The sequence below is a fragment of the Dermacentor albipictus genome, unplaced genomic scaffold, assembly GCF_038994185.2.
Source record: "Dermacentor albipictus isolate Rhodes 1998 colony unplaced genomic scaffold, USDA_Dalb.pri_finalv2 scaffold_16, whole genome shotgun sequence".
NCBI classification, from domain to species: Eukaryota; Metazoa; Arthropoda; class Arachnida; order Ixodida; family Ixodidae; genus Dermacentor; species Dermacentor albipictus.
In genome coordinates this window covers 6879686-6895058 of record NW_027225570.1, presented here as the reverse complement: position 1 = coordinate 6895058, position 15373 = coordinate 6879686, and the positions used below count along the sequence as shown (strand labels likewise).

General features: G+C 46.0%; 1 protein-coding gene across 4 annotated transcripts in view; it reads right to left on the bottom strand.

Moving 5' to 3' along the window:
• The window catches only part of TTLL12 (Tubulin tyrosine ligase-like 12), a 288546-nt gene that overhangs the window by 157904 nt on the left and 115269 nt on the right, over positions 1–15373 (bottom strand). For all 4 annotated transcript variants that reach the window (XR_010564211.1, XR_010564212.2, XM_065431507.2 and 1 more), the window contains one exon: positions 6298–6488. Coding sequence is in view for 2 of the 4 variants with exons in the window: in XM_065431507.2 (XP_065287579.1) it covers positions 6298–6488 (191 nt within the window). In the remaining 2 variants the exon portion in view is untranslated. The remainder of the gene's footprint in view (positions 1–6297; positions 6489–15373) is intronic.

Sequence of the window (15373 nt, the reverse complement as noted above, 5' to 3'; positions counted from 1 at the left end):
TGGTTTCCAGTGGTCGAGCAGCCTCTTCAACCACTTTCCCAACGACAGCCAATGTGTCGGCGAATGCTTCAACATCTTTCTGACCTCGGCGTCATGCATTTTTTAAAACTCTTTAAGTCGATCTTTCCGTTTCGAGCTTTTCTCTAGGCAAAAAAAAAAAAAAGTCAATCATAGCCTCATCAACCTTTACATAAGAAGCCAACAAACACTCACATATTTAACAGGGATAGGCGGGCTAGTTGGTGGCCGATATTGGAATGCATCATGTAACCGCGCAAACAACAAGGGACAAAGAAGGAAACACACAAAACAGGCGTGGAACATCAACTGAGATTCACTCCGGGAAATACCACATTTATACATGTATCATAATCACACTTGCTAATCATCAGACAACCATCACTCGAAGTTGGCATGCGGGCATAAGTGGCACAAATTTGCATGTAAACATTTGAACTCTGTATGGCTCAATGACACTGAAGAGCTTACTGCTTACGACACTGCTTACGCAGCTGCCAGATCGCATCTTTATACAGTACGCTTTTATAGAGAATCTCTAATGGCTATGCGTCATTAGAGATTCCATTGATGACTACGGCCCAGTGGCCTTTCAGAATGCATGTGGCGTAAGTGTGGACGACATTTTAGAAATTCTTCATTTTTATCTGGCATCGACCATCATTAATTTCGAAGGAAAGAACTTCATCCAAAAGCGCGGAGTGTGCATTGGTTCCTGTATTGCCCCTTTATTAAGTGACATATTTTTATCATATTGTGACAAGCGAATTGCTGAACGCCTTGACACAGCCTACTCGGCTCAGATTTTTAGATATGTTGACGATTATGCAATTTTTTTTAAAGGGGTAGGGGAGGGAGGCGGTTCAGCTGCAGTAAATCGAGTTCGTGAAATTTCCCGAGAGAGCGCATTTGGGTTGAGTTTCACTTTTAACTTGCCTTCACATGGATGCCTGCAGTTCCTGGACATTTTCATTTATTATTGCTGGATCCCATGCGTGCTGCAGGTATCAGCCTCGATCAAAAAAAAGGTATTTTAAACTACCAGTCTGCTCATTCGAAGCTTGTAAAAAGGGGAATTGCGAAAAACTGCCTGCGTGCTGCTCTTGATAAGTCCTGCCAGCATGAAATGCAACATAGAATGTTGTTACAGTTGCAAAGACTGCACAGCGCAGGATTTCGGTATGAGATGGTCACCTCGGTGCTAGAAACCCTTGACAAGGAAGCGCGGGGCCCATCAGAGCTCCGCCAAAGCGTAGAGCCGCAACGTCGTAGACCTGTTGCCCCCCCCCATTCAGTACTACCACCAAATTTCTCACCGCCTGAAAAAGGTGGCTGAAAATTGTTAAGTACCGGTGATTTTCACGGCGCCCAAAAAACTGGCGGGCATGTGCAGCATGGTGCAGGGAAAGAAAAAAAGAAATGAACGTGGTATCAAGCACGTTGACAGGTTCGTCCCATGCAGAATATGGGTGGTGTACCAGATACCCCTCTCTTGTGGCAACAGCTACATAGGGCAGACGGGACGGTGTCTAAACGTCAGACTGCAGGAGCACCGCGCAGGAGTAGAAGGATTGGCGGGGGGGGGTGGCAAATTGGCTGACCATTGTCGCCATTGTCGTAATTGCACGCTTAGGTTCCGCGACACTAAAGTCTTGAAGATGTTTGCATCACAACTGAGCCGAGAAATCTATGAAGTTTACTGTATAAAAATGCAATCTGGCAGCTGAAGCAACTCTTCAGTGTCATTGAGCGATAAAGAGTTTAAATATTTACATGCAAATTTGTGCCACTCACGCCCGCATGCCAACGTCGAATGATGGTTGTCTAATGATTAGCAAGTGTGATTATGATACATGTATAAATGTGGTATTTCCCAGTGTAAATCTCAGTAGAAGTTTCGCTCCTGTCTTGTGTGTTTCCTTCTTTGTCCCTTGTTGTTTTCATGGTTGCATGATGTACTGTATTCCAAAAACACTGACACCAAGGACAACATAGGAGAAATTACTTGTGCTTAATAAATGAAATAATGAAACGATAAATTAATGGAAATGAAAGTGGATGAAAAAACAACTTGCCGCAAGTGGGGAACGATACCACAACCTTCGCATCCACAACCTTCACATCCAAAAATAACAGACAGCGCGAAGGACAAGGACTGCGAGAAACGACATACACAGCGCTGACTTCCAAGAATATTTCATTGCGTTGCCACATCATGTGTATATATACAAGAGGGGGCATGAGCAGAAAATGAAAGGCAGTCACAAGGCGTGTTCTAACATCAAGTCACTGTAATAAGGGCATGGTAACTTGAAAAAAAAAAAAAAAACTAACATTACGATTTCTATCTGTTTAGATACGTGACTTCACTAGGGGTCAGTGGGACAATCCTGCTGGCCTTGTCGGTGGTGTCTTGTGTCGTTGACAGTCTCGGCATGTCTTGACGTAACGGGCGACGTCGGTGGTCAGACGTGGCCAGTAATACCTTTCCTGTATCCTCGACAGCGTCCGGGAGAACCTGAGGTGCCAAGCGGTTGAATTGTCATGTAGGGCGTGGAGTACTTCTGGACACAGCGCTGACGGAACAATCAGAAGGTAGCTGGCACGGACTGGCGAGAAGTTCTTCTTCACAAGCAGGTTGTTTTGTAGCATGAACGAAAACAATCCACGCTTATAAGCACTGGGGACAATGTCGGTGTTCCCTTCCAAATACACGACGAGGCCTTTTAGCTCCGGGTCTGCTGGTTCCGTGCTTATTACTTCGAGGAAGGCATTGTCGTCCTCGTCGTCTTGCGGCGGGAGATAGATGGGGGGGCGTGATAGGTAGGCGGCGTCAGAGTGTTTTTGTCCGGACTTGTAGATTACCGTGACGTCATATTCTTGCAGTCTGAGGCTTCACCGCGCCAGCCATCCTGAAGGGTCCTTTAGGTTAGCTAGCCAACACGTGTGATGGTCGCTGACGACTTTAAATGGCCTACCATATAGGTAAGTGCGGAATTTTGCTGCAGCCCAAATGATGGCGAGGCATTCCTTTTCAGTCGTAGACTAATTGCCTTCCGCTTTTGACAGCGACCAGCTAGCAAATCACCCGTTCAAGTCCGTCTTGCCTCTGGACTAGGACAGCAACAAGGCCTAGGCGACTGGCGTCAATGTGGATTTCTGTATCAGCGTCTTTATCGAAGTGTGCAAGTACGGGTGGCGACTGCATGCGTTGGGCTGTCGCATTTCCCACTTGAACTCGACATCACATTTGGTTAGATGTGTTAGCGGCTCAGCGATGCGGGAAAAGTCCTTGACAAAGCGCCTGTAGTAGGCGCACATGCCAAGGAATCTATGCACTGCCTTCTTGTCGGTGGGCTGCGGGAACTTTGCGATGGCAGCTGTCTTCTGCAGGTCGGGGCGTATTCCAGATTTGGTGATTGATTTGCTTGATTTGAGAGAAGCTCATTGTAAGTGAAGCGCCACTTTTTCGGCTTCAGAGTGAGCCCTACTTGATGGCCTCTAATACTGTCACAAGCCACCTAAGGTGATCATCGAAATTTCCGGCGAAGACAACGACGTCATCCAAGTAAACAAGACACGTCTGCCACTTCAATGCTGCTAACACCTAACCATGACACTCTGAAACGTTGCAGGCATAGAGCACAGTCCGAATGGCACGACCTTGCACTCGTAGAGGCCATCTGGCATGATGAAGCCGGTCTTTTCACGATCTCTCTCGTCGACTTCTATTTGCCAGAGCCACAATTGAGGTCCATCGATGAGAAGTAGTTAGCGTTGCAGAGCCGATCCAACGCGTCGTCTATCCGTGGAAGGGGGTATACGTCTTTCTTCGTGATCTTGTTCAGTCGACGATAATCGATGCAGAAACGTAGGATTCCGTCCTTTTTCTTCACCAGGACTACAGCAGATGCCCACGAATTTTTCGACGGCTGGATAATGTCGTCGCACAGCATTTCGTCGACTTGTTGCCTAATGCTTCACATTCTCGCGTTGAAACTCGGTAAGGGCTCTGGCGGAGTGGTTGAACGCACTCTTCGGTTCTTATGCGATGCTTTACAACTGGTATTTGTCGAATCTTCGATGACGTCAAAAAGCCGTCTTTGTATTGTCGGAGAAGACTTCTGAACTTTTGCTTTCTCATGGTGAGACCTGGATTTACGTCAGTCTGGTTCGGGAACTATGGTCGCCGGGGTAGATGCGGCAGAATCCGAGAGGACAAACGCATTGCTGGTTTCCAGAAGTTCTTCGATGTACGCGATTGTCGTGCCCTGGTTGATGTGCTTGAACTCTAAGTTTGTCAGCAACATTTTCGTTTTTCCTCCGTGCAAAAGCGATCCCTCTTGCGACGCAGATTCCTCGATGACGCCTTATACGTCGACAGGTATTTTAGTGCCGACGGAAATGACAATGCTGGAGCAGGGCGGCATGCTGTCTTGACTGTTAAGCATGCTCAAGGCATGGTGACTACTACAGCTCTCCGACGGTATCGCTTAATCTTCCGACAGGGTTATAGACTTCGACTTCAGGTCGATGACTGCGCCGTGTTGGTTTAGGAAGTCCATGCCGAGAATGACGTCACAAGAACATTGTTGAAGGATAACGAAAGTGGCAGGGTAAGTACGGTCATAAACGGCAATTTTTGCAGTGCAGATTCCAGTCGGCGTCATGAGGTTTCCTGCAGTGGTCCAAATTTGAGGGCCTTCCCACGCAGCCTTAACTTTCTTCAACTGGGCGGCGATGGGTCCACTCATGATGGAGTAATCGGCTCCTGTGTCTGCTAAGGCGGTGACTGCGTGGCCGTCGAAAAGTACGTCGAGGTCGGTGGTTTGTTGTCTTGAGTTACAGTTAGGTCGTGGCATCGGATCATGGCTGCATCGCGTTGACCAGTGGCTGGTATGTGACACTGCCAGGTTATAGCAATTTTTTTTATAACGGGTGTGATGAGCAGTCGAACAAAGAATGTCGCTTTAAGGTTTAAAGGCTCAAACCAACATTTATTGACTATTTCGAATCGGTTGTTTCCAAGTTTCATGCTTCCGTTGAACTTCTGTCTAGTTTGGATATATAATGGGTGTGTAACTTGTGATGGAAATGTTTTGTAGGTTTTCATGATTATTATAATATCGTTTCAGCGGCTCATACCCAGAGACCCAAACGGTTTGCTAGGTGAGAACGCTAATTGCTTAATATGTCAGATAGCAGCTACTAGGCAGTAGTCTATTAGTGCACATACTTAGTGACCCATGTTGTCTGTTAGGCAAGACACGGCAGTCTGTTCAGTGGCCCAAGATAGCAGACAACTCGGGTCACTGGGTATGTGAAGTTCCTCAAAAATGCTGATTGTACAATTAAAATGATTTATTTCATTTACTTGCGATTCGCTGATGATATTGCCTTGCTTAGTAACTCAGGGGACCAATTGCAATGCATGCTCACTCATCAGGACAAGCAAAGCAGTAGGGTGGGTCTAAAAATTAATCTGCAGAAAACTAAAGTAACGTTTAACAGTCTCGAAAGAGAACAGCAATTTACAATAGGTAGCGAGGCACTGGAAGTGGTAAGCAAATATATCTACTTAGGGCAGGTAGTGACCGTGGATCCAGATCATGAGACCGAAATAATCCGAAGAATAAGAATGGGCTGGGGTGCGTTTGGCAGGCATTCTCAGATCATGAACAACAGGTTGCCATTATCCCTCAAGAGAAAAGTGTATAATAGCTGTGTCTTACTAGCACTCACCGACGGGGCAGAAATCTGGAGGCTTACGAAAAGGGTTCTACTTAAATAGAGGACGACGCAATGAGCTATGGAAAGAAGAATGATAGGTGTAACGTTAAGGGATAAGAAAAGAGCAGATTGGGTGAGGGAACAAACGCGAGTTAATGACATCTTAGTTGAAATCAAGAAAAAGAAATGGGCATGGGCAGGACATGTAATGAGGCGGTAAGATAACCGATGGTCATTAAGGGTTACGGACTGGATTCCAAGAGAATGGAAGCATAGCAGGGGGCGGCAGAAAGTTAGGTGGACAGATGAGATGAAGAACTTTGCAGGAACAACATGACCACAATTAGCACATGACAGGGGTAGTTGGAGAAGTATGGGAGAGACCTTTGGCCTGCAGAGGGCATAGCCAGGCTGATGATGACGATGATTTCATTTACGCAATAACGGGAGGTGAATAATGTGTTTCTGTCTTTCCTTCCCAGTCAGAGCTGCGTCCTTGGCAACTCGTATTTCATGGCAACCAACATGAGTCAATCCATCCATGCCCACCTGTACTGCTTGAAGTGGTAGTTGAGCCAGAGCACATCGGCCTCCTTCTCCTCGTCGACCAGCTCAAAGGACGGGTGCGTCAGGCATTGCCGCACCTGCCCATAGTCCGAGTAGACACGTAGCTTACGGTCTCGGGCGACATCAGACACAGTCGCCGCAGGATCTGGCTCCGTCTCCTCCTTCCGACCACTCTGCAGAGTTTGCACACACAAGCTATGGTTCGTACAGAACATTCAACTCAAAATTCAAGCATTTCAAGATTGCTGCAGGCCGCAATTGAAGGTCGTCGAAACATACTTTACTTGCCTCGGGTACTTCCTTTTTGTGTTGTCGTCGTCTTCCACACAGATTTAAAGAATGCACCAATTTCAACTCGCCCAGCTTTCCACTTTATCCTTTCTTCATACACATAAACTAAACAAATATAGAAATTTCCTTCTTCTTAGCTGCATTATTTAGAACTAAGCATTCTACTGTGTTGAACCCAAGCTTCAAGCTCTTCGGGTGGCTTTTCAAAAATCAAATTCCCCCTTGTGATGATGCCCCTCCAGTCACTTTCTGGTCCTTCACACATTTAACTCAGTGAGGGTTAGCAGTGCCAAATTCCTGAAACGTCAGTTTCTTCCAGGCACTTGTAGAGCCCAGGACTTGAAAACAGAGCCCCGATGGCTACAGCGTTAACCAAATAGAAAACAATACAGACGGTGGTACAGCTTAGTTGTTTGATCTGGCTTTTGTTGTATCCCCCGTCGTGCCTGCCCGACTACGCCGCGGGCGCCAGAGAACCACGAAGTGAACCACACCAGCTCGTACCTCAAACAACCCTCTTCTTTATTAGCCCGTGATGAGCATATATGTACAGGTGCATGCGTCAGCTAACATGATAAGGCGTCTGCCTAGCACCATCTAAGTTATATAAACAACTTCTGAATACCACATTTCCCCCCTCAAAACGAGTTACTTAACAAATTAACAACTTGAAATACTATAAGTACTCAATGTTTATATAGTCTTTAAACCACGATGGTGGTCTTCTTTTCCTTGTCGGACGCCTCAGTTCTGGAACGTCCCTTTCATCTGGTGTCCGAACAGATGGCTGTTGAGGTGGGCCATGGTTTTGCTACTGTGGCTCGCCAAACGGTGTTACATTTTTAGGCGAACAGCTTCTTGCAACTGTAGGTGGTGTGACTGGTCGAGGACAGGGTACCAGCCGATCCCGATTCCAAATGCGGCCATCATTAAGCTTGTAGGTGTCTTGGCCACATTGATCGACAACGGTGAATGGGCTTGAGTAACAAAGCGCCCTTAGGCACGACCTGGCAACCTGATTCGAATCGACTGAACCGTTGTTAACGGAGAATGCTTCGCAGCTCGTTGACGGTCAATGTAGGACTTGCTTGTTGCTTTTGTGCTACACTGCTGCGGAAGGCTTTCATCTCTGCGTGTGGGTATTGGAAAAACTGCTTCACTCCTGTGGTGGCATGCGGCGTGAAACGGTAGACTCCTGAGGTAGTCGATGATAGCTTCCTTCAAAGGCTGATGTTCTCATGTGCAGATCTGAAGATACTTTTTGAGCACCTGATTAAACCTTTCTATTTGAATGTTGGCTTGCGGATGGTAGACTGCCGAATACGCATGGGCGATGCCGCATTCCTTAAGAAAACTGTCAAACTCACAGGCTGTAAAATTGAGGACCGTGGTCACTCACAATCTCGTCAGAATATCCTTCCCTGCTGAAGATGCTTCGCAGAAAGGAGATGACTGTTGCGGTAGTCACTTTCGCCGAGAAACAAACCTCTGGCCACTTGCTGAAATAATCAATGGTTGTAATGGCAAAACAGCAATCTGCAGGCACATTGGAAAAAGGGCCCAAAATATCGATTCCTGGCTTCTGCCATGGTGCTGATGGAAATGCAACTGGCTGCAGGGGTGGTGTCACCAGTTTTGCAAACTTGTCAACTGAGTGGCATACGCCGCAAGATGCAATCAATTGTTCTACCTGCTTGCACATAGCAGGCCACCAGTATTGTTCACATAGTCGCTGCTTTGTCCTTGTTCTTCCCAGATGTGACTCGTGGGCTGCGTCAAGAAGCCGTGCTACGAGGGACAAAGGTACGACAAATTTGTCTCCACAAAGCAGGAGGTCTCCAATGACTAAGAGCTCAGACCGCACCCGGTAGAATGGAACTGCCTCAGGAGGCAACATTTTCACTGCAGGCGATCCCGACGTCGCCCACTTTATGACCTGTTGAAGCAGAGGGTCCTGCATATATAGAACAACAAAGTCCGCGTGAGTAACCCAAGTTGAGACAACACAAACGCTCTCCTCTCTCTCTTCCTCCTCCACGTGACCTGGGAGGGGCATCCTTGAAAGAGCATGAACAACAGTATTCCTGTCACCCTTCTGGAATTCAATAGTGAAGTTGTATGCCATCAGCCTGGTGTCCCACCTTGCAATCCGGAACAGACGTCGACCTACTCCTTTTGTACTCAGGAGTGCGACCAGAGCCTGGTGGTCAGTGCGCAATGCGAATGGGCGACCCCAAAGGTATACTTTGTAATGTTCGCATGTCCACACACAAGCAAGGGCCTCTAGTTCCCCAACGGAGCACTTCTGTTCCTGTGGGGCAAGCCTGTGAGAAGCAAAAGCAATCATTACAAGCTCATGATTTCTTGCCTGATGCAACACCGCTCCCAAACCAATGGACGAGGCATCTGTAGTGACAATAATGTCACCCACAGGATCAAATAGCTGTAAGCATATTGTGGCCAAGGAACTTTTCAGCTTCTCGAAACACACTTGTCTTGCATCATTCCAAGTGAATGGGGTATTCTTACGTAGCAACTCGTGAAGAGTCTAGACAAGCACCAGAGTAATATTTATTTTATTCAAAAAGAAAAGAGAAGGAAGGTGTTAGTAAATGGCACAGCAAAGAAAATATGTTCGAAAAAAAAAATGGTAAAGCACATCCCAAATCGAGTCGAACATTTTCAAATAGAAATGAAAAGGAGATGCATAGAGAAGCAAATATTTTCGAATATGAGCTATTTAAATCAACTGATAGCAAGCTCATTGGTATGAGGCCTGAACTTTGTCACAACTAAGATTCTCTCTCAGCAGCTGGAAAGTCAACCTAAGCTGTCCCAGCCTGTACGCAGCACCTGAGTGTTGGGTTTCACTGCTTTAAAGAGTCTATTTTGGTTTAGATGAAGGACACCTGCACCTTTGCACCAGCCAACACTTTGTTTTTTGACCTGAAGCTCCTTCAAAGAGGCGACGGCATGCTTCCTTTCCCATTCATTCCTTAATGTGTTGGTCCTTCCCGTTCTCGTCCTCCTTGTGCCGTGTATTCGCTCCATGGACCACTTGAAGCGTCCTTTTGGTCAGCTGTACAGTCAATGTCCTATTTTTCAGACTCCCTAGGGGCCGCTAAAACGTCCTAAAAACCGGACAGTTCTGAAAAAAAAGAATGCATGTCTTTAACTGCCCTTAAGGGCTCAAACTGCCACAAGCACGTCCGAAAAATCCCTGAAGGCCTGCCAGCACACTTATTAGTCATATCGGTGCTCATACTGTGACAGAAGATGGGGGTGGACACGTGTACAATTAAGGAATACATACTGTGTCCCGTGAAAATTGCCCTTTCCCACTTTTGTTAAGCTTCACCGCAATACTTTGTGTATGCTTCAGCGCAATGCATTTTTGTACTGAGGCGAAGCTGACTTTCGAAAACACATTTTGCTTATCGAGTTTCAAAGCCAATCGCGAGGATTACAAAGGCGGAGTCAGTGCCATTACTAACAGCGGCGAATTCTTTCAATGGAAAACATGGCACTGCATGGCAAGCAGCTTAATAGCTAACGTAGAAGCTGCTAGGCTTGGCTTTGCTGAGGTGGCGACTACTGCAGCGAGCGCACGTTCGTACGAGAGTGCCGGTTCGAGGTGGTGAGATAATCAAAATGGCGGCGCTGCGGTGGTGGCTTTGATTATTGCCATTTTGGACCTACAGTCCCGGAAAAAAGTCCAAAATATCGGACGGCAAAGTGTTCTTGCGCCCTACATTTCTGACGTTCTCATAATTGACTCTATGGGGTACGTGTGGTGCAGCGAAGCCGCACGAATTATCGTGCATGCCCGAAAAATAGGGCGCCTGGAAAATCAGTAGTTAACTGTACTCTAGCAACTCCTCGGCCCGACGAAACAGCATCCATGACGATTCATTGCCGTTCCTCTGGTTCCTATGCCACCATTAACATGAATTTCATGCCCTTTCAATAAAATTACAGCTAATTTTCCCTGATAGAAGCACAAATCCCCGAGTTTTCCAGACTATTAAAATTCCCGGAGGATTCCCGGTTTTCCCAGAGTTTTCCCGGTTGGTAGACACCCCGAATACCTTGCACCGTGAAGAAGAAGGAATTTTAGTGATGATACACGGCTTGTTTGCATTAATGGTGGCAGGTTTGCTTTTGTTAAGAGCTCTGTCACTGAAGTGCATCGGAAGCTGTTATAAACGAAATGAGCTGCTTTTCTTTGCACCATTTCTATCTTGTTAGTGCCAGATTTAGTAAAAGGGTCCCAAATTACACATGCATAGTCTAGCATCGGCAGAATTACAGCTTTATATGCGAGTAGGCATACAGTGGGAGTAGAAAGTTTCAAAGCCCTCCTTAAAAAATAAAGCTTGTGGTTAGCATTAGCTACTACATATTCAAGGTGCTTAGCCCAAGTGAGGTCATTTGTGATCCAGAGTCCGAGATACTTATAATGTGTTACTTCGGAATTAATTATGTTATTAATACCATACGGAAATGTTAGTTTATGCTTCTTATGTTAAACCGACATAAAAACAGTTTTCTCGAAATTTATCATCATTTTCCAGGCATCGCACCAGTCGACAATTTTTCAAAAAGCACCATTCAGCAACTCCTGGTCAGTAATATTGTCTATTTCTGAGTATATAATACACAGTCATCAGCATGAAGCTTAACCATAACTGTAATACCGTGCAGCATATCATTAATGGATAAAAGGAACAAGAGAGGCCCAAGGACCGAGCCCTGGGAAACACCAGAGTCTACCGGAAGACGTTGAGAAGAATGATTATTAAAAACAACAATTTGTTTTCTGCCATCAAGGTATGCTGTGAGCCAATTATATATTCTGGAGTTTTTCAGTATCTTGCTCAATTTGTAAAGTAGTTTTTTGTGAGAGACCCTGTCGAAAGAAAGCCTTTGACAAGTCTATGAAAATAGCATCTATTTGTTTCCCATTGTTAAGTGCTTTTGCAAAGTCGTGCATTTTTAAAACTAATTGGGTAATTGTAGAGTAGCCTTTTCAGAATCCGTGTGGATGCTTTGTTAGTACCGGTACGTCATCGCGCTTCCCCCCTACAGTGTCACTGACGTACCGGTACGTTCTCTATCCCGCGTTCAAAATTTCCCGCCTGAGCGCAAAGCTGGCGCTGCTGGATTGGCCACGCCATATGTTGACTCTTTCTACAAGTTTGTATATTCGCCTCGACCTGTGTTAGTACATGTATTGAAGAGTACGACCTGTGTTAGTACATGTATGAAAAGTGTCCAATTATCGTCTCGGCACTTCGTACGATGTTACTATACTCAGATACAACTTTAGAAAAAAGGGGGCGTTCACTCTTCCGAGGCAGATGCACACGAACATCCACCAATGGGCGCGCACTCCGGAGAAACGTCATGCGCCAGACGGCCGGTGACCCCGCCGTCGGAGAAGATGGCTGCCTGGGCTTCGAACTGGGCGAAGTCGTGTCAGCTGTGCGCATCAACGCCTCATCACAGTGAATTCCCAAACTGTTTGTGATTGTCTATCATGCCGGAAATATTACTGCGAGCTTACGATGCGGCATTTGTGCCACGTGCGTTTATTCCAAGCCATGATCCGGCGAAGAAACATTGAAGCAAGCATCGCTGACGCTGCACTACGCTTTGCCTGAAAACAGGATCCCACGGCGACCGCTGCAAACACACATCCTGCTTGTTTGTTCCATGTCTGTTTTAGTTCGCTCCCGAGTGAAGATACGACGAGAAAGGTTTGCCAAAGTTTGGTGACTACTGTCAGCGGTGGGTGTGTTCGTGTACTGCGTCGCTGCGTTTCTCGTCGGACGGGGTGAAGTGATGGAGCAAAACCATTCTCAGGAGAAATGAGAAAAGCGTGCACGCATGAAACAAACCTACGAGCGTCTCAACAGAAAATATTTGCAAAAGAAGCCTTCAACGAAATGATTTGTCGCCGTCAACTTAGCGTGAACGATCGTTTTCAGTAGTGAAATGGCCGAGCATCTAACGGCAGTGCTTGTGCGTTGTGTGGCACCGTCGATTGATTGCTTTCCACCAGTGCTCAACGCGCGCGCAAGCTGTAGAATGCGTGGTGTGGCACAGTCATGCATAAGTTGTGTTGCCAGCGCTCGATGTGGTTTCCCATAACATAGCTTCGCGCTGCTTTTCCATTTTCGTGATATGTTGCAATGAAAAATTCTCAAGACAGTGTTAAGAGAACGGTAAAAAAAAAGAAAAAAAAGAAAAAAAAAACACATACGAGAAGGTAGGCACAGCAGCTTGTGAGCCGGCTCTTATAATACCTCTACCCAGGTCTGTTTGTAAATGTGTGTATGTTTTCTTGCGTTTGTCAATTTTTTTATTTCCCAGATTTCTTTATATTTGAGTTTTTCTTAGTTTTCGCATTTGTGTACCCGATTCCATGCACGTTTGCACATACTCTTATTTCTGTCCTTTTATTTTATATTAACATTTGTTTTTGCTAGTTTTCTTTCAGCAAAGTCTTCACACATTTTCATTAATGAATCTCATTGAAAGCACTAACTCCTGTACACTGCAGGGCTGGCTGGCCTCTTCCATCTCATTAAAATTTTTCTCACTGGTCTAACTCGTCTTCTCAATCTGCCTACTCGCTGTGTTTTCTGTCCTTCCTTCTTGTGTTGTTGCTTCAATGTAATTAACCAACTTGCTCAAAGCAAATTTTGATCACCTATGAAAACAGAAAGATTTAGAGATACATTTTCTTAAAAGCGTCATGTGGGTTGCACAGCTACTTTGCCTCTTACCTCTGTTCATGTTTATGCATCAGTACATGTGGCAGCTCGCCAGAAGTGCACATGAAAGGCTGCATATTGCGAAACAACATCTTTCTACGCTGTTGCATTTTTTATGCATTCAGTCTTAGTAAACAGATGGTTTCACTGCCCATCACATATGATGGTAAAAGTTTTCAACACGAATAACATTGTGCAGTGAGGAGTCATTTCCTGTCTGACGCTTTCGTTGTTGCAAAGACATTTTTCTGTGAATGGAGCCCAGCGAAGCAGTGCACTGGGAGCTTTTGCAACTTTCACCATTTATTACTTCACAAATGTCACTGTCTGAACTTGGCTGTCGATCACTATGCCGATGGCTTGTGAATTAAATAATTGCCTCAATAATACACATTCAACTTCACTCAGCATTTTTTAGTACAAAAAATGCTAGCAGAGCTATTCAGGGTGAATAATTGTGCTTACATTGGTGTTACTTGCCTGGTCAGATAAACAAATACAACAATGGCTGTGGCATGAATGTGATTTGATGTGCAGACTGCGAATGGTTCCTTTCAAGCGTGCCCTCGACTACTGCAATGTATAGTTGCCCGTATGAGTATATTGGGTCTAACTAAGCTAATGATGTTTGATAATTGTTCTTATTCGCAAAACTTGCCTGGGCCAGGTAACCAAAATAAGTGTTGTGTCGGCAGTGGCAGGCAAGCGGGGGGCCCCGACCAGTGAACGCGCGGCTAACGCCGGCGCAGTAAAGGAGACTCGGAGCGAACTGCTCCCGATGAAAACCGGAACGAAGACTCGACCGACCCTCGGCCGTTTATTCTTAAAAAGGCTTCACACGCCAGATGACACCTCCCGATTGGTCCAATGTTCGTCAAATGACAGAAGGGGGGTGCGCCATCTAGCTAAACAACTGCAAAACATACATGTGCGATCACACATAAATCTGACAGGGGGCGACACTATACTACATCATCCCCCCCTGGAAACAAAGTAAACATACAGTGAAACGCGCACATAAGACGCGCACTTAAGTCCAAAGGCGATTTCAGTTCATTCCCCCCCACGTTCACACACGCGCACCAGTTGCACACAAAGCACGCACTTAAGTACACAACAAATTCAATCCGTCCCCGCCCAAGTTCACATACACACGCACCAGTCTTGGGCACCAAAACACAGGCAGTCACTCAAACAAAGTTCAACAAGGAACACGGCACAATACTCACTGCACCGCAACAAGGAGCACTTTATACCTGTGTTAATGAAACATGTGGACTGTCTCCTAAATGTCGCAGCGAGGCCCCTAGCCGTGGCATTTCGAAGACGGCAATGCGCTCCACACTACATAAACAAAATCATCGAGCCACGGAGGCCGTTTTCTGTCACGATGAGGACGCGTGCGTACGTCAGAAGAACTTTGGGGGTTGCGACGCGTATAGGTCGGCTTTAAAGACCCAGTCGTCCCACTATTATTTCCCTCCCCCTGGTTGGAAAGTTGAATGTGGTTGTCGCTCAAAGCTGGAGAGGGTTGCCCAGGAAGCTCCTCTCGAAGTCCCAACAAGTCCTGGGATGCTACCGATTCCCCCACGGAATCAGAGACGACTGCTGACTGCGTAGACTCGGAAGTGATACAGTCAGACAAGCTACTTAACTGATGCTTATGAGAAGACGATGTCACTACAGACGAGTCATCGGAATGACTATCGAGGTTTGAATACGAGTACAAAAAATCTTTGTCACTTGTACACAATGTACTACCTGTTGGATCCTTTATCACTAGGGTTAACTTAGACACATGCCACGTCTTCCCATCACTGAGTAGAAAAGTAGATGGTCCTATCTGGGCCTTGACTTTACGAGGTTTACCGTACTTAAAAATTCCTTTCCTGTTAAATCTAATTCTGACGGTGTCTCCCACCTTGACACGAGTTGCCTGAGCACCTCTACGTTTGTCTACGTACTGTTTAGTCTGCCACTGTTTCTGC